This window comes from Pseudochaenichthys georgianus, chromosome 12 (assembly GCF_902827115.2).
Source record: "Pseudochaenichthys georgianus chromosome 12, fPseGeo1.2, whole genome shotgun sequence".
Classification (NCBI taxonomy): Eukaryota; Metazoa; Chordata; class Actinopteri; order Perciformes; family Channichthyidae; genus Pseudochaenichthys; species Pseudochaenichthys georgianus.
Genome location: NC_047514.1, coordinates 22,841,742 through 22,860,741, shown reverse-complemented (window position 1 = coordinate 22,860,741; position 19,000 = coordinate 22,841,742). Strand labels below are relative to the sequence as shown.

General features: G+C 41.8%; 1 protein-coding gene across 4 annotated transcripts in view; it reads left to right on the top strand.

Moving 5' to 3' along the window:
* Window positions 1-19,000, top strand: part of LOC117456395 (carboxyl-terminal PDZ ligand of neuronal nitric oxide synthase protein) — an 86,047-nt gene that overhangs the window by 45,060 nt on the left and 21,987 nt on the right. For all 4 annotated transcript variants that reach the window (XR_004553241.2, XM_034096266.1, XM_034096265.1 and 1 more), the window contains 5 exons: window positions 5,579-5,671; window positions 5,890-5,948; window positions 11,174-11,282; window positions 12,597-12,738; window positions 16,143-16,321. Coding sequence is in view for 3 of the 4 variants with exons in the window: in XM_034096266.1 (XP_033952157.1) it covers window positions 5,579-5,671; window positions 5,890-5,948; window positions 11,174-11,282; window positions 12,597-12,738; window positions 16,143-16,321 (582 nt within the window). In the remaining variant the exon portion in view is untranslated. The remainder of the gene's footprint in view (window positions 1-5,578; window positions 5,672-5,889; window positions 5,949-11,173; window positions 11,283-12,596; window positions 12,739-16,142; window positions 16,322-19,000) is intronic.

The window sequence follows — 19,000 nt, the reverse complement described above, 5'->3', positions numbered from 1 at the left end:
AGTTTGACCTTCTATATCACTCTTGGTAGGTGGTCAAGATTAGATATTGATCTCGGGATCATGAGGTCCAAATTTCTACGCGTGTGTAGGGTTTGATTATTCGTCAAGGGCTTAATCATCATCATGGTGGCAGATGTGTTTCCTCAAATGTTGACTTCCTTCCACTCTTTGCACTTTAAGGAATAGTTTAAGATTTGGGGACATTTGCTAATTTACTATGTCCAAACGTAACAGGCAAATTACTTTAACAGATATTAGCTTAGCTTAGCATAAAGACTGGAAGCTGTGTAACCAGCTAGGCTAGCTACCTAGCTTTGACCAAAGAAATAAACGTAAAAGCGTACCTAACTTCCTGCAAGCATGGTCAATTCCAACCACAAGTGTATCTGTAGCTAATATATGTTGGCAGAATATATTATAAACAAAAACATTTCTAAGAAGCTGCTCTGAATCTGTCAGACCAAATTCTATTGTCTTGGCTCGCTAAGATAGTGTGGGGGAAACTTCTGAAGCAATTAGTCAGGACTCAGAGAGGCACGAGGAGAGCTGGAGCTTTGATGGCAAACACTGACGGTTTATTTGGAGTTTCGCCCGGAGAGTCGACGAGACAGGTGGTGCGTCACGAGTAGACACAGCGGTCGCCAAACCAACTCTGAAGAACTCTTCTGCAGCTCGAGGTTTTAACTAGTTCGGAGTGTAATAATCACCATTCTTCATCAGTGAGACTGAACATGATGGACCCTGAATCTAACTAGAGCTCTCGTCCATAGGAAAGAATGTGCGCCAGGGAACCTGCGTCCCTGAGCAGTGAACTACCTCATGGCGGCTTGTGCTCGGTCACAGACTGGCAACAACGATGCGCCCAAGCTGCTCCTCCTTAAGAGAGATAGCAGCGATACCCAAGGCCGTAGACCTGTGCCGTGGGAAAGAGACAGTGAGAGGAGAACATGATGAACTGTGTCGAAGGTTGAATACCTAAGCTAATGATTCCCTAACAGATAGTACTAATAAAAAGCGAGTGGCCCCTTCTGGTTGGATCTTGTGAAGTGTTTCTCTCTGTTTGGAAGCAGCTAACTAAACATTTACAACACTGGGAACACAAACTCCACTGAGAACCAATTGTCCCCTTCCTCATTCTGTGCACATAGCAACAGCCATCGCTATTCTGTCTGACACTTTCATTATAGATCGCAGAGAGCAACGCTGGCTAAGATTTGTTACGCTGTCTGGGAAGACTGATGAGTCTGACGGCCTAAATGCTCACATCCGACATCCAGAGAAAGATTTGAGATACATCGTCTCACTCTTAAGCTTGAGCCTTGCTGTACTACTGAAACAGTCAGTCAGCATTGGAGGTATAGTTTTAAGGCAAATCTTTGAAGTGTACCTCTTTGAATATGAAGCCATCTCCTTTATGTTTATCCACGTATATCAGCCATACGCTTTTCATTACAACTCCAACTGAGTTAGTCTGTCCTCCTAAATGTCTCTAGCATAAATCAGAAAGTTTCAGAATCTGTAACGGCAGACTAAAGTAAACTGAGCTCCCCTCTGGAGTATTTCTGTGCCTCGCTGAAAGTCTTCCAACACGTTGAGGCTTTGGGGAACTCATGTCATGAACTTTGTTTTTTCTTCCTGCTGTTGATAAAAGGAAAACCAAAACAATAGAAGTGCATTACCAGCTTGAATATTTCAAAAACACTTTGTACTTAGATAAGCAAAGAAAATATAAAAGATTCATACTTCCCAAATCCCAGTTTGCTTCACCAGAATGTTGGCTTTATGAAAGAGCATTGTGTAATTGTTTTGACACTGATTTGGGAGGAAAGGTAGTTACTTTGTGTTAGACTTTGAAGGTCACCCATGTATTGAATGTTTTTTAGCATTTACTTTTTGTCTGCAGTCAAAACAAAACACATTGTTATCGTTTATTAGACTTTGTTACAAGAGTTAATATGCTGACTCTTTAGTGGTATTAAAACACAGTATTTGGATTATTAATATTAACGGTGATTGCTGTTAGTATAGATTGTTAGCTAGCTAAAGAAGCATGGTGTTTCAAAGATGCAGGACGCGTATCTTCGATTGGAGGGTAGAGGGGAAATCTTAAAGGTGCCCGTCTTGTGCTTTTTGGGGTCTTCTCTTCCCTGTCGTGCGCTGCTTGGCTCCAAAACATTGTAGTGATAGGCAAAGGGGCGTGACATCCCTAAGCAGGTGACCAATCACAACAGAGCAGGCCAGCTAACCAATCAGAGCAGACTGGGCTCTGGTTTCAGACAGAGGGTGAAAGAGGTGCTGCAGCACAGGCAGTATGAGAGCAAGAAAGAGCATTAGAGCATGGAGACATGTCAGAGGCACAAAGTGCTAGTATGAACCTGAGAAGGAGTATCATAGGGCCCCTTTTGGTTTAGATTTGTTTCCTAACTCATTTTCATTTAAATATATTCTGCTCTCCTCTTATAACTCTTCTTTCGATGTTGATGGTGGTTCTTTGAATGTATTCTTCTCCGTGTTTGCCCCAGAGCAGATATTCTCCTCTCAGTGTGTTTTACACTGGATTCATACAGTAAGCACACTGCAATAGAGATTAGTGAAACTTAGCAGCAGTGTTCTTTGGGTTCACACTTTCCTTTCATCTCACCAATGTCCCACTTCGCTTTGCAGCACGAGTATTTCCCCGTTCCTCCTCTTTAAACCCCGTCGTCTCCCTCGGTCTCCGTGGTGCGTTTCCTTCTCTCCCTCCCTCCCTCCCTCCCTCAACCTCCCTTTAATCAGCTCTCCCAGGATTCGCTTCTGTATAATTAGAGGCTGAAACTTTAATCACCATGGATCCAGGGCAGCGAGAGCAGGGCATTTCAAATGGACTCACAAGCAGGAAATGAGCCTGAAGAAAGTGTGGAAAACGGATTTGACCAGAAAGCTTCCTTTTAGAGTATAACCCTTATTTCCTGTGAGTCTTCGCACACTCTCACACAGTGAGGACTTAGCCTGAGTACATACAAGACAACCCAAACTATTCCATGGTCATGTCTGCGAGGTCGTCACTTGTTCATAATGTTTAGTTAATTGTTCCCTGGCAGCATTGTGCAGCTTGATTAAAGGTCGCAGTTTGCAGGATGTCCTTACGTAACATCAGCTGTCTCCTCCTATCCACTCACCGCTCCTCTCATCTTCAATTGTTCATCCTCTTACCCTTTCCTTGTTTCCACTGACATTTATTTTACCCTTGCATTTTAAACAACGTACTCTTACACTTTTACACTTATTCACATGGCTGCAGTTGGAGTACAACATTAAATATGTCCACTAATGCTCTATATTAACATTTGGCAGAATGTAGTAAACAGCAGGCTGGACATTTAAATCCTTTATATTATTGTTGTATATATTTTGTGCGTGAAAGACTTGAAAAAAACTGGTCGCATAATATTATGTTCATGATCACAAGATGTAATAAAACCGGATAAATTGTATATCGGCACCACTCATGGGGCATATTCTAATTATAAGCTCAACCAGGACACCTTTAGCATAAAGACTCGAAGCAGGATGGATCTAGCTTGGCTTGTCAAAAAATGGCCATCACAACTTAAAAAATAAAACGTCTTTTTGGTTCAATTTTCTTTTGTATACAACGATATTTGACAGAAGAAGCAGAAAATCCTCTAAATTTGAAAATTGGATTTGTTTTACCATTTCTGCCAGAGAAGTGTCAAACAATCATCAAAATATCTTCAACGATCTAGGGCTGCCCTCGACTAAAGATTGTTATAGTCGACCAACAGTCGTCAATCCAGGCGATTAGTCGTCGCTCGTATATTCTCCATCTATATGATATTATTTATTGTTCTCCCAAAAGGGTTTCTGTTTCAAAGGCTGATAAAGAACAGCATGGTACGTTGTGCTTCACATAAAATATAAAATAAAACTGTAATAATTAACCTTTTGAAATATAAATTGAATGTTACCCGTAGAAAGCCATGAGTCACACTCTTTTCACAAAATGTGTGACAAGAAAACAAATGAGCTTCCTTCTGTTCAACAATGTCAAACTGATCATTTCCACGTGCGTTAAAAGCCAGAGCGCTGTTTTCCAGTTTGTCGTTTTCCATCGACTTTGTAAGCTCAGTGCAATGTAATGTATGAAACCAGCTTGTTGTCAAACACCTGCATTTTGTCTCACGGTGGATGCCTGTTGCTACAGAGTGTGGAACCATGCTTCTTGTTTAACAGTGACGCTGATTTGATTCGACAGGCCAGACTTCCTAAGTTCCTCTGCAGAAAGCTGGCCAGCTGACGAGGTGGAAACATGTTTCTCCCCGTGCCGACGCAGCTGCTGTGAAGCCCTCAGCAGCACAGAGTGGAGACAAACTCACATCCTTTACCTTAGTGTTCATTTAGCTGGGAGATGTTCTGTTATCCTGTCAGGCAGAGATGTGGCCACATGATCATTTCTCTAACACGTTCTAATGGCAACAGGATTCCTATCAGCCATGTGACAGGTAGTAGTCTAGAACATTTGAAAGGACAAATGCAGTATTTTGACCTGTTACCGGTTTTCGTGACAGCCCAGTTGAAGTTAGGTGATCCATCAAAATGTCCTCTCACTGCAGAGGAGGCTTTCTTTCAGTTGGCTTTGTTCCCAATCTCAACAGACTGATATATTAAAGTGCACCACAGATCCTGTTATAATAATACTTTCAGATTGATCCCAATTATGCCATCATTCAGGACATTGCAAGAAAGAAGTCGAAAGGGTTGAGTGGTGCATGCACAGGTGAAACAACTACCGTACTTTTCGGACTATAAAGCGCACCTGCATATGAGCCGCAGCAGCAGCTAAATTGTCCGTCTGTCTTGCTCTCGTTCTGCCTCCGGGTCCACTTTTACTTTGGCGCGCTACCTGTCTCACTCTTTTCCGGCCTCCAGCTTTTCCTGCTGGAGCCCGCCGCTTAAAGGTGGCCGGTCATAGAGCCCATAGTATTAGAGGTGGTTAATTTTACCTGTAAAGTCCATAGATTTAGGAGGTTCCCTAGTGGCCGTTAGCTGGACAAAAAAATGGGGAAAAAAGCTTATAGTCCGAAAAGTACGGCAATACTTAAGTGGGCAACAATTTGGATAATTTATGATGTTTAATCATACATTGTCTTAAATTGTGCTGGTGTTGGACTTTCAAGTGTTCGTATTTGTTGCTTTTTGTGTTTCTAGAACGCTATAAATAATATTTTTGGTTAATTACTAATTCAAACAAGCGTTTTAAATAAGTCTTTTTGGGCTGTGGGAGCCCTTGATGGGCATTTGGTCAACAACATATTTAAAACAATACATTATTATACTTATTGGTTGCAGTAAAGTTAAAGGTGTTGAAACTTTTTGGACTTTTGTTCAGTTATGTGGAACCAAATCTAAAACTACAGTATGAAAGCTACATTTACTGTAGTGCAGTTTATCTCAAACTGCGCTACCTGTTGCACTCAAATGATATTTACGTTTTGACTGGTTTCATACAGTGAAGATAACATACTGTTAATAGGTAATACTGCTGTCCTGATGTTGTTCCTTTTTGTCTCTTTTTTAGTATGAATTCAAGGCCAAGAACATCAAGAAGAAGAAGGTCAGCATTGTGGTGTCTGTGGACGGGGTGAAGGTGTTACTGAGGAAGAAACAGAAGGTAAGTCACCTGTGAACAACGAAGAGGAATAACAGAACTGTGTTCCACTTGATTTAAGAAAGTAATCAGTTAGGCTGAGCGAAGAAGAAAATATTTCAGCTCTAAATTAGTTAAAAAAGATTGTTTTTACACACCAATACATATGAATGATATACATGAATATGTCTTGTTCTGATGTCTTATTGCTGCTTTGTCACAATCATCCGTCTCACACACAGAGGAAAGCATGGACATGGGATGAGAGCAAGATGCTGATCATGCAGGATCCTATATACAGGTCAGTCACACAGCTCTTAAAATGACTTACTGTATGTTTGTATTAAAGAAAACAAAGCTTTGCACACTATGGCAGCGGGAGAAAAAAAAAAAAAGAAGGAATTCCGGTTTTTTTCTTTACTGGAACATGTTTAACAGTACAAACAACAAACAAGCATGTCATCACAACGACGTGGCCTTGAAGTGTCATTATTCTAGAAAGATGTAATATGAGGGCGCTGATCTAAGATATATCAATTCTCGCCAGAACATGACGCCCATATAGAAGTTTGTTTTTGTGGCAGAGCTGGTTGCCAGGGACACCTAAGGAGCAGCCTGAAATGTGTGGTTTGTTCAGATTTGCAGGATAATAGCGAGAGGGAAGACATGCTCAAGAGTACCATTGATCAAAAGACGAGCTGAGGAAAACCAACATCAAATTCTACTCCAATTCAAATCTGTTGGGACAATCTCGGTGACCGAGTCAAATTTGTAAATGTACAGACCGGAGAATTACCTTGTCTTAATACAGACACAGTCACTAGAAAGGAAAAACAAAAAGAAAGAGACAAACAGTTATGGTTCTTATAGTAGCTAGGGTTGCCAGAAACTGACCATGATCAAAATCGATTATTCGGCAGCCCTGGCGAATAATAATCGATTATTCGACCCCCCCCCCCCGCGAAAAGAAAAAAGGAATTCCGTTGTTTTCTTTACTGGAACATGTTTAACAGTACAAACAACAAACAAGCATGTCATCACAACGACGTGGCCTTGAAGTGAAGTTGGTAATGGCCGGCTGTACTGCGTCTTTCTCTGTAACCTCTTTGGCGTGCTTCGCACTCAAATGCTAACGCATTGTTGAGGTTGAGCTGTGATAGACCAATGTCTTTTCGCAGAGCTTGCATTTAACTTCCTTTGGACTTGTAAGTTCGAAGTAGTTCCACGAGGAGGGAACTCTTTTTACCTTCCGCTTTGTTCATCTTTAGTCGCATGTGTGAGGGAGAGGGGGGGCGGGGTCGGTGTGTAGCGTGCTGCAGCAGCAGTCTGCTCTGCACGCAGGCTTCCTCCAAGTTTACAGTAAAACAAACTGGTGGTGTGACCAATGACAATTATTAATACTATTACTATTATTAGCATATATATATATATATTTATATATATTTTGGTTGAAACTAAGCCAGAAAAAAAAAACATAAATAATAAAAAAATATATATATAAATAAAATCGATTTTTAAAAATAATATTCGATTATGGAGACTGTAGCGAATATTCGAATAATCGAATAATCGCTGGCATCCCTAGTATTGTGCAGCCCTGTAACACACGCTGAGGATTAAACTGCCTGATATTCAGTCCAGTGTGTTCTGAACTCAGCATGTTCTATTTGACTGCAGATGAAACACACTGAATGTCCCTCTGTGGAAATCTTATCTGCAGCTCACCCTCAGTGGATGATGCTGATTCTTAGTACTTTTTAGTCCCTCACATTGGCTTGACCATGCAGGACTAATGTGCTTCAATGTACTTTACTGCATGTGCTAAATGTACTTACTGTACATGCATTAAATTGTATAATGAATAATCTATAGCTTGTGCATGCGTTGGTAGCGCATATGTTTGCCAGTACTGTATGGGATTTTTCCAAGGGAGGCGCGTGCGTGTGTGCGTGCGTGCGTGTCTCCCTATTTACATGATGGAAATAACCAATCATAACAGGCTTCTGACGCTGCCAGTCACTGCTTTTTTTGGCTCTCTTCAAAATGAGCAATTATGGTCAATAATGCAACCTCTTAACAGAAATCTGTGAATCTCAGCTCGTGTGCGATGTGTGTTTGTAAATTATGTATTTACCTGTGGGAGGATCTGATTTTGCAAAGCCACACTTCATCAAAGGACTGTTTATGTATGTGTCTCATAATACACACATGCACACAGAAGGATTCACACTTGTATTTCATGATCAACACTTGTGTTTTTCAAAGCACACACAAATGTGTTCCGTTTCATATACATGTAAATAAAATCCAAAAAAAAAAAAAAGTCAGGCCCCCCCGACACAAATAGTCAGGCTTAGTGGCGGCGCCAGAGATTTATTTTGGGGGTGCTGTGGGGTAGCTTGATGTTTCATAGAGGGTGCTCAAACATTTAGGGTTTCCCATTAATGTACCGGGCGCAAGCAGGGGTCAAGTGCTATTTTTACAGGTGGTGTGTGGACCTCACATAGGGGGGTCCGGGGGCAAGCTCCCCCGGGAAGATTTATTTTAAAATATTGAAGTTAAATGCATCAATCTGGTGCACTTGAAAATGAAGAGATCTATGGATACCTCTTTCAACACCCATTTGAAACAGACCTGTAAACAGATTTACTTTTTCTTTATGGATATTTTACAAATCACCCTTTTAAAATGTATTCTTGTTTTACTGTCATATAGTATTTCATACCTGTTTTTCATTTATTCTCTTATTTTTTTATAACTATAATGATCATATAAACGTGTGCCTCGGAAATAATTGTTTACATTAATGGTGACCAAAACGTTTGAGACCCACTGAGATAACACTGATGCGGCTTTCACACCAGCGCTTTTCAGTTTCTAGCTCCGAGCGGGAGCTTTTCTGGTTCAGCTCCGGTTTCCCTTTTCAGCTCCCGCTCTGTGCACACCGCCCACTGGCGCCCCAGAGCTGCCCTTGCTGCGTCATGACGTCACCGTTTACATCGCTGATTTGCCCCCCAACGGCAGCTCACAACAACAACAACAACTGCGTCGGGTCGATGATCGTGTTGCTTTTAATCACACGAAGCCAGAATAAATTGAATAACGACTTCTCCAACCTTATACTTTTCTCCAGAGCGCCGTGGTTCATTGTTTATTAATGTGTTTCTGCAGCATTTACCGACCGCTGCAGTGTTGGCTGCTCTTCCACGGGAGTTTATTCTCCCGTTAGCTCCCGGTTAGCTCATACTGCAGCGGCCGCTCTAAAGTATTCACTGTCCGACTCACACAAGCAGCTGATGCATTTCCCCTTAGCCTAAGTGAATGTGTGTCAGTCTGAATTGACACTGTTTGGTATCACAACGCTGTTATGAAAGTTTCTCTGGTATAAAACGGGTGATGTTAGCATAGCAACCGAAGCTAAACTGACTACTTGCATCCGATAGCTGCAATAATACAAAACAACACGTCTGCCTCTCTCCACAATGATCGATAACAGTGAACGGATGGTCAAAGTAAGGCACACATAAACAGAATCACACGAAGCCTGGTTAGTGCTGCCTGACTTTATAAAGTGTGTTTATAGGCACTACTGCTTGTAGGCAGGCATAACAGTCGACCCATGGGAGGTGGGTTTAGTTTCCTGCACGCCTCGACGTGAGAGAGACGTAAGCGACGTCACCTCTTAGCTCCAAAGCTCTTGCCTCTGGACCGACAATTTTTTGGAGCTGGAAATGAAGCGGATTCCGGAGCTAAGAGCCGGCGCAGCTCCGGTGTGAACTGGAAAACCCGGCGCTTTTCAGGCTCTAGCTCCGAGCCGGAGCTGAAAAGGCGCTGGTGTGAAAGGGGCATCCGAGAGTCCTTTAGCTCCCTGAGTCTCAGTCTGAGAGGAGAGGACTCTCCTCCACTTTGTTGTTGAAAAGACTCCTTATATCCGTTAGCGTAGCTCGCTAGCACCAGAAGCTAACAACAACGATCTCCGGTACCGGTGCGCTCTCTCTCTCTCGCGCGCACACAAAATGGCTCGTTACACACACACACACACACACACATACACACACACAGAGCCGAGCTTTAATGAAACAGAGACCCAGACCCAGTACTGTACTGCATCATATTATTTTCGAATCAATAATTTTTGAAATTATGAATAAAAAAATAAATAAAATGTTTATCTTTTTATTATTTATTTTTTATATCACCATTTTTCCTCCTTGTCTCTCGCGCCCCCCCCCCCCCTGGCATGCCTCTGCGCCCCCCACTTCGAGAACCACTGGGCTAAGCTAACCTGTAGCTGCTCCCTCCACACTCACAACAACTTAATACAGACATAACTAAAGCAGCTGTATTCGCCATACAGGAAACACACAATTAAAACGGTTTTGCCTTCCGTTTTTGTGTACACAAGCATTCATCAATGGTTCTGAAAGTGGCACTGTACCTTAATAATATAAAGGCTTGTATTTGTGTGCATTTCCTGTTCGGAAAGTGGCGCTGTACTGAGAGTGGAGGTGTCCTGAGATTAGCGCCTGCAGGCAGGCTCCCTGGACCTGTCAGCTCCGGACAGCGCGAAATGCGTACATGAAGCGCTACGTCATGAACGCAAGAAATCTACCCTCGTGGGGGCGCGCTCATGTGATTGGCTTAGAATTGAGGAGACATCTGATTGGCTATAGATAGAAACAATTACAAGTACGAATCGGGTGACCGTCAGGGGTCTCAAAGAACCCACACACGAATGCACAGCGATCCGTGCACAGAAAGCGGTTTGTGTTTGCAGGTGCAGGAGATTTAAACGGAAAACAAATATGTGAGGATCAAAAATACACATGTAAAACTTTTTTCTGTATTTGGATTTTATTTACATGTATATGAAACGGAACACATTTGTGTGTGCTTTGAAAAACACAAGTGTGGATCCTTCTGTGTGCATGTGTGTATTATGAGACTGTTCTGAGCACATATTTTTGTGTGTGTGGTCTGAATAATTGCACTTGCCTGTGAATCCTGTGGGTGTGGCTTTTCAGTGGAAACACATGCAGTACTGTAGTACACCCTGTAGTACGCCCTGAGAGGAGATGCAGGCTGACCATCTCACGGTATACTGCGGAGTGAAAACCAGACAGGGCGCGTACTTAAAACACAGTATAATACTACACGTTTTTATCCTTGATAAATATGAATTTAATCTGGACAAATAAGGCATTGGGAAGCACAGACACTCACACAAACTCACACACAGGAGGAGAGAAATATATGACAAAAACACACATAACAATCCAGGGTCATAACAATATGTATTCAACAGAACAAAACCGTGACAACAGTTGTTGAAAAACAAAGATGCTTTTTCAGGAATGTCACGATGCCATCATTTGAGTAGTTAAAACCAATGCCAGTGAAATTCCATGTATTAATAATACCCATTTTGGAACCATAAAGTATAGTCAAAATTCTCCCTAATCATTCGTTTTGTATTGTGAAGTAACTCTAACATTTGTGTACTCAAATCTAGTTTGATGTTTTCAGGATTTTCTACGTGTCTCATGACTCCCAGGACTTAAAGATCTTCAGCTACATCGCCAGAGATGGATCCAATAACTCCTTCAGATGCAACGTCTTCAAGTCAAAGAAGAAGGTACCACAGGAGTCTACTCGCACACACACACACACACACACTCACTCACTCACTCACTCACTCACTCACTCACTCACTCACTCACTCACTCACACAACTTATTACACACACACTTTTGTGGGGAATAGGCTTTATGCAACATCCCTGCAGCTTTAATGGTTCATCGTAATGTATTCCCTGTATAATGAACACTGACTGGAATGAACCCATCATAAAGGGAGAAGAAAGCAAAAGGTAGAAACTGCCGCAGTAGTCCTTAATCTAACAGCTATAAGACGTGTTGCATTCAGAGTCAGGCTTTCTGAACTGTGCACTTATTCCTCTCACTACCCAATTTGCTGCTGTCACTGCTCATGATATAAATCCCCTGCTGCTCCATGCAGTGTTAGGCGCGCGGCATGGATGAATATATGCAGACTCAAATGTGGCATCAGTTTTCTGCTTCCACCTGTGACTGAGGGCTGTTTATATTACATGTTTTTCAATGTTTCCATCTCTTATTCAGCCGAGTTAATTAAAATGTGGTTTTAATGAGTTGTTTTGAGTTCCGGTGGCTTAGTTGATATCCTGTGGTTCATCCCCGTGGATAAAAAGCCTGCAGTGAATTCAGAAGAGATGATTCAAACTGCAGATTTCCCCAAACAACTCTTGATCTGTAGCATCTCGCTGCAGTTGTTGCTGTAGTATCTGCTGCAGCCTTGGCTCACGGGGCTGGTGTTATCAGTCAGCTGTAATGAGAATTGTTCCACAGAAGGGGAGTTATTAGTCTCTGAATGGAGGTATTCAACTGCGTGCCAAAGAATGACTGCGAGTGTTCATGATTTCAGACTGCAGCGAGTGGTTTCACTGATGAACTCCTCTTCAAGCAGCCAGCAGGAACTCATCAGCCAAATGACCGTTTTTTGTTAAATATTTCTTCTGTTAACTTCTGTTTTATTTTAGGTATTGGGGCTAAAGTACCGAGTATGTTTTCTTATTCTTTACAAGAAAGTATATGAACAGGCGTTTGTAAGCGTGTATGTAGATGTGTGAAATCATCCCTCTATTGTGTTCGACCTATGGCGATAACTGGACTATATGAGCCATTGCTTTATCAGACTTAATCTAAATGTATCCATATTACTGCTTGGATTTGAGTTTTTCTTGTATTTTTCTTCATCTTCAGCTTAATTCTTCTTATTTGTGTTCATGTTTTTCTGATTTGCTTGTACTGTATGTCAAAATATGAGTGCAACTATTTAATGAACTAAGCTAAATACAAATAAAATCACTGACCTTTTACCTTACACCCTCCCTCCTGTCTCCCCCTGTCAGACGCAGGCCATGAGGATAGTGCGTACAGTGGGTCAGGCCTTCGAGGTGTGTCATAAGATGAGTCTGCAGCACGCTGAGCAGGACGCAGACGGACAGGCGGACGGAGAGAGCGACAAGTCCTCCGAAGAGTCCAGCAGTCAAGGTGAGGCCTACCTGGAAGAGCTTACTGTTATCTGCTTACATTTGCAAATGTAAGCAGATAACAGTAAATACATATTTAGTGTAATTATAGTGTGATCGAGAAAAAGTGAAATAAGGTATTTAAAGTTTACAATCAAATCCTTAAAACGAACTAGAAGGGCTCTAAAAGAGAGTAGACCTCCTCCAAGGTCAAATGCATTTCACATTTTTAGGAGGGTGAAAGATAATGTATCAGCCCTTTAGCTTGGCTCCGCTTCAGAACTCAATGACTTGTTCCTTGGCCCATGCTACACCAGTTTCATTGGCAATTTGCCAGACATGTTTTATAATCCTGCTGACAATAGTCCACTCATTCCTGGTCTCTGTTTCCAGCTTACTTTGTGAGCCACAGCCCATTTGTTTATTGTGTTTGCTTTGGTTAAGCAATGTGTAAACAACTACTGCACCTCCACCTGTTAGCCAACAACACATGTAGCCAAACAGAAGAAACACAACACAAACTTAGATAAAAAAACAACAACATTAAATTACTTTTTGTAAAGTAATCTTGTATCATGGACTGTTTCTCAAATTAAATGATGCAATGCATATACCCAGATATTTAATTTAATTAACTGAAACGTTTTCCTTCAACTCCATTAGTTTGTAGAAAGCCAAATGCTATAATATGTATTGAGTTTTTAATACATTGTTGCACTTTTCCAATACAATAAAAATCATAAACTGTGTATTGAATAAGTTTAAAATGAAATATTAACATCTTAACCTATAGTAGAGTAACTCATATGTTGAGTTGTGTGATTGGAGTCCACACCTCTGATAAACTATGCATACAAAAGCTAAATATCTGGAAACTAAATATGGATGTGTTACACCAAGAATGATTTCAGACTTAAATGTTGTTTTTCAACTTCATCCCGTAAAAGGTTGGTCTCTGGCTTATTCCTGTCCCAGCTGGACTACGGTGATACCATTTATAGATGTGCCTGTCCCACTCTACCATGCTGCGCTGCGTTATATATCAAATGCACCCTATAGGACTCATCATTGCAAACTGTATAGTCTAACTGGATGCTCCTCACTTAGTATGCGTAGGATGCAGCATTGGTTTTTATTAATGTATAAAGCCATTTTAGGAAAGTTCCACTCTACATATGTGAAAGATTTGCCCCAGTTTGTGACTCTTACAACCTCAGATCCAGTGCCTGGATACGGTCCCAGGATCCTGCTGTGCGGACTGAGGCTGGGAAAAGGAGTCTTTTTAATTATGGTCCTTGGTCTTAGAATGACCTTCAATCAACCCTCAAACTGAGGGCACTTGTCTCAATAGTATGGGCTCAGAACAGTCTCATAATACACACATGCACACAGAAGGATTCACACTTGTGTTTTTCAAAGCACACACAAATATGTTCCGTTTCATATACATGTAAATAAAATCCAAATACAGAAAAAAGTTTTACATGTGTAGTTTTGATCCTCACATATTTGTTTTCCGTTTAAATCTCCTGAACCTGCAAACACAAACCGCTTCCTGTGCACGGATCGCTGGGCATTCGTGTGTAGGTTTTTTGAGACTCCCCTGACGGTCAGCCGATTCGTACTTGTAATCTTTTCTATCTATAGCCAATCAGATGTCTCCTCAATTCTAAGCCAATCACATGAGCGCGCCCCCACGAGGGTAGATTTATTGCGTTCATGACGTAGCGCTTCATGTACGCATTTTGCGCTAATCTCAGGACACCTCCACTCTCAGTACAGCGCCACTTTCCGAACCATTGATGAATGCTTGTGTACACAAAAACAGAAGGCAACACTGTTTTAAATGTGTGTTTCCTGTATGGCGAATACAGCTGCTTGAAGGTTGTTGTGAGTGTGGAGGGAGCAGCTACAGGTTAGCTTAGCCTAATCAACCAGTGCACTACGAAGCCAGTGCTAGACAGTGAACTGTCAAACTATTAAGAGTGAATATCGGCCGATAATGACCGGCGGGGCTCCCCCAGCCCCGCCGGTCATTATCGGCCGATATTCACTCTTAATAGTTTGATCGGTGCTCTCTATAAAGGCCGATCAGGAGAGCTGGATCTGATCGATATGGACATAAACGCGAGTGAAGTATAACCGGACGCGAGAGAGAGATCAGATCAGCTGCTGAGTCTGACGGAGACACGCTGCTCTGCATGATCACCTGAAGCTCCGCCCTCTGTCTAGCGAGCTGACCGGACAGTGCAAAATGTGTACATGAAGTGCTATGTCATGAACGCAAGACATCTACCCTCGTGGGGGCGCGCTAATGTGATTGGCTTAGAATTGAGGAGACATCTGATTGGCTATAGATAGAAAAAATTACAAGTACGAATCGGCTGACCGTCAGAGGAGTCTCAAAAAACCCACACACGAATGCACAGCGATCCGTGCGCAGAAAGAAACGGAAACCAAATATGTGAGGATCAAAAATACACATGTAAAACTTTTTTCTGTATTTGGATTTTATTTACATGCATATGAAACGGAACATATTTGTGTGTGCTTTGAAAAACACAAGTGTGAATCCTTCTGTGTGCATGTGTGTATTATGAGACTGTTCTGTGCCTGTTTTAAACTGGAGTTGTCTGAAGTCCTTACCACCAACGTTGCTGCCTTCTTGGCCAGGTCAGCATTGAAAATGAGATTTTATCTCAATGCTTTGATCTGGTTAAATAAAAATAAAATAATACATTTTACATTTGTAAAGCACTTAAATAGTATGCAAAGGTACTTTACAAGGAATTTAAACAACGGCAATAACAGCTGTGTATGACAACACACATTTGACCTTTCTGAATTCTGTTCTGGACAATGTTTTTGCGAAAACATTGTCCTTGAGCCTTTATTTATCCTTTCAGTGAATTGGCCCAACCTCTCTCTCCTGGCTAAAGCTTGACCTTTAATTTCACGCCTCTTTAGGACCTACATGAAGCCATCAAACCTCACCAGCTCATTACTTCTGCACAGCGGTCAAACGGCATCAGCACCGATGTCCAGTTACACCAAATAAACAAATAAACAGTATTAAGAAACAACATCCTGCTCATGTTGAAGTGAATGCTCGTTGAGGCCCCGTGACGTGTTTATTCCATGCGGGAAGGAGGGTAACAAAGGGGGAATACTGTAATTACAACGTCATTGGACAACAGAAGAGGTTGATTAGCGGTGTCACCAGTAATGAGAGTAATTTGCTCAGTGACTGAACACTTCTCTGGCACTGAGCTACAGGTACAGACAGCAGAGGTGCTGTGGACAGTATCTGCTCAAAATAGCAATCATTCAGGCTTTGGTTATCTAAATAAAGGCATGCTGGTTTGTCTTTTACATAACACCTTGAGGGGATGTGTTTGCTTATTGTCTTGGTGTGTTCCTTATCAGGTCGTAAGCTGACGGGGGCAGAGCAGGGGGAGGAAGAGGAGGAGGACAGCGAGCTGAAAGGAAGACGAGGAGGAGGAGAAGATTCTTCAGCCGGCGCCTCGATGTGTGAGAAGGCCCTCAGTGAGATCCTGCAGAGCCTGACCGAACTGAACGTGGTCAAACCTGGACAGACCATCATTGTAAGACTACTACCACACACACACACACACACACACACACTCACACACTGCATGGTTAAGGGCAGGGACACTATGCTCTGCTCGATATCTTATAATCGTCTTCAGTCTGCCCGGTATAAAGACAAACAAAGGAAACAGATAATGGAGATTACATAACATCAACATTTAATTTCTTCTCAGTGTTTGTGTCATTTAAACTCTGAAGAAATGTAAAATGATACGATCTATTCTAATATATTTCTCTTTAAGAGTTGTGAAAAAAACAATGGCTCAGAGTACGCCAAAGGTAGCGATAAGATGTTACAGAGAATTTGATCAAATGTAAAAATGTTACATACATTAAATGCTTTGACAATAAATACATCAAAAAAATATCATCAGTGGAAGCCGTGGCGCTGTAAAAAGCACGACCAATCATCTGAGCCGGCCCGGCTAAAGTAACTGGATGGCCTCCCTGCCTGTCAGCCTTCCATCGGGGCACAAACTTATCTCGTGCCCTCATTGGTCATGTGCGCGTTCTTGTGTGTTGGAGGAGGGGCTCTGTGAGGAAGTTTGTTGGAGGGGGAGCCAGATTTTTTCCGGCTGCGTAGTTTCAAATTCTAGCGCACTCGAGCTGGTTTCTCCATTCTTACCTACCCTACCTTTACGGGAAAGGAAGCAGGGTTTTGTTGATTTGTCACTTGGGATATTATTTTAAAAAGTCACTAGACGGTACACTGTACTGTAGGTGTCAAAAATGTTGAAAAAATGTTTTTAAACAATTTTGATAAGTGGTTCACTGCAACAACTCCTCATATTGCTAACACTTACCATCCTATATCAGCCCATACATTCTAACTCAACATGTTTTGAGAATAATTTACTACCCAAGAGCTGCTTGTGTAAGATGATGAAGCTTGTTCTTAGAAATTGTATTCTTATTTAGAGAAATCTTATAAACTCTAACTATCTCACTGCGCTGGCGGATGATCACAGTTGTTTCAAGTCTGTCATCTCCAATCACACTTTTTCTTTCCCTTGTCATCGGTAATGTGTGAACATGCGCTTTACCTCACGCATACAGTGCTTATGTTTCCAGACAGTCGTGATATATAGTTGAATCTTACAACAACGGAAAGTAAAAGCAGCCTTATAATAACAGACATGCATCGTAAACACCACCCTGTATGGCATTTTGTTTCCATCATATTTGTAGTGAAGGTTCTCCTTCATTGTTGACACCTGCAGAAGAGTTGAGCTACCAGCAGCATCCACGTTCAATGATTCCAGTTTGTATTCTGCTGCTTCTGTCTTTGAAGCTGCAGGAAATGACCTCACTGTGTCTCATTGATTCGTCTTTAGTGATGTGTTGATGCTATTATCCAGGCAGCGTGTTGCCACATGGCTCACTGAGCTAGAGAAGTACAGTGGTGTGCTTCATCATGTACTGCAGTACCTGGCCAGATCTGCATGACTAACAAAGGCTGGCAGCAGACACTGTGAAAGATATAAAGAATATATCTAGGATTAAAAGACTAATGTCACAGCAGGATCTGGAAAAACGTGTCCATGCTTTTATCTTCAGTAGACTCGACTACTGCAATGGTGTCTTCACAGGTCTCACTAAAAAATCTATTAGAAAGCTGCAGCTGATTCAGAACGCTGCTCCTCAAGTCCTCACTAACACTAAGAAAGTGGATCACATCACTCCAGTTCTGAAGTCTTTACACTGGCTTCCTGTGTGTCAAAGAATAGATTTTAAAATACTGCTGCTGGTTTATAAAGCACTGAATGGTTTAGGCCCAAAATACATTTCTGACCTCCTGCTAAACTATGAACCATCCAGATCTCTCAGGTCTTCAGGGACTGGTCAGCTTCCTGTCCCCAGAGTCAGAACTAAACATGGTAAAGCAGCGTTCAGTTATTATGCTCCAAATATCTGGAACAAACTCCCAGAAACCTGCAGGTCCGCAGCAACTCTGACTACTTTTAAATCCAGGCTGAAGACTTTTCTTTTTGTCGCTGCTTTTAATTGAACTATTCACTTAAACTTAAACTGCACTGTAACTTTTATCCATGTATTTTTTCTTTTAATGTTTATTTTATTAGCTTTTCTTTTTAATGACTGATTTTAAATGCCATTTTCTTAATGTCTTTCGTTTTTTGTAAAGCACTTTGAATTGCCTTGTGTTGAAAAGTGCTATATAAATAAACTTGCCTTGCCTTGTGTGTGTGAAAAAACACGGTCACGCATGCATTAGGTGAAAAGAAAGACATTTTTGTTTCAGTTGTGCTTGAGGTTTAGTATAATTTAAATCCTTACGGAGTTAGGTACTGACTCGGCTGTGACAGGATGGGGAGGCTCTGGTGTGTCACGATGTTTTTCTTTGGATTTGTCACCATAGTGAGAGCGCAGGAGACACAGCTGTTATCGTGCTGCTGAAAGAGAGAGTGGTGGATAGGAGAGGCGAACCTGAATATTCCTGCTGCCTGTGAAAGGGGGGGCACTTAATCCCATCGAGGGGTTCATGAACATCTGCTCCGTGGAGATAGATAAGAGAAGAGAGAGAGAGGGAAGGAAGGAAGGAAGGAAGGAAGGAAGGAAGGAAGGAAGGAAGGAAGGAAGGAAGGAAGGAAGGAAGGAAGGAAGGAAGGAAGGAAGGAAGGAAGGATGGAAGGAAGGAAGGAAAGAAAGAGATG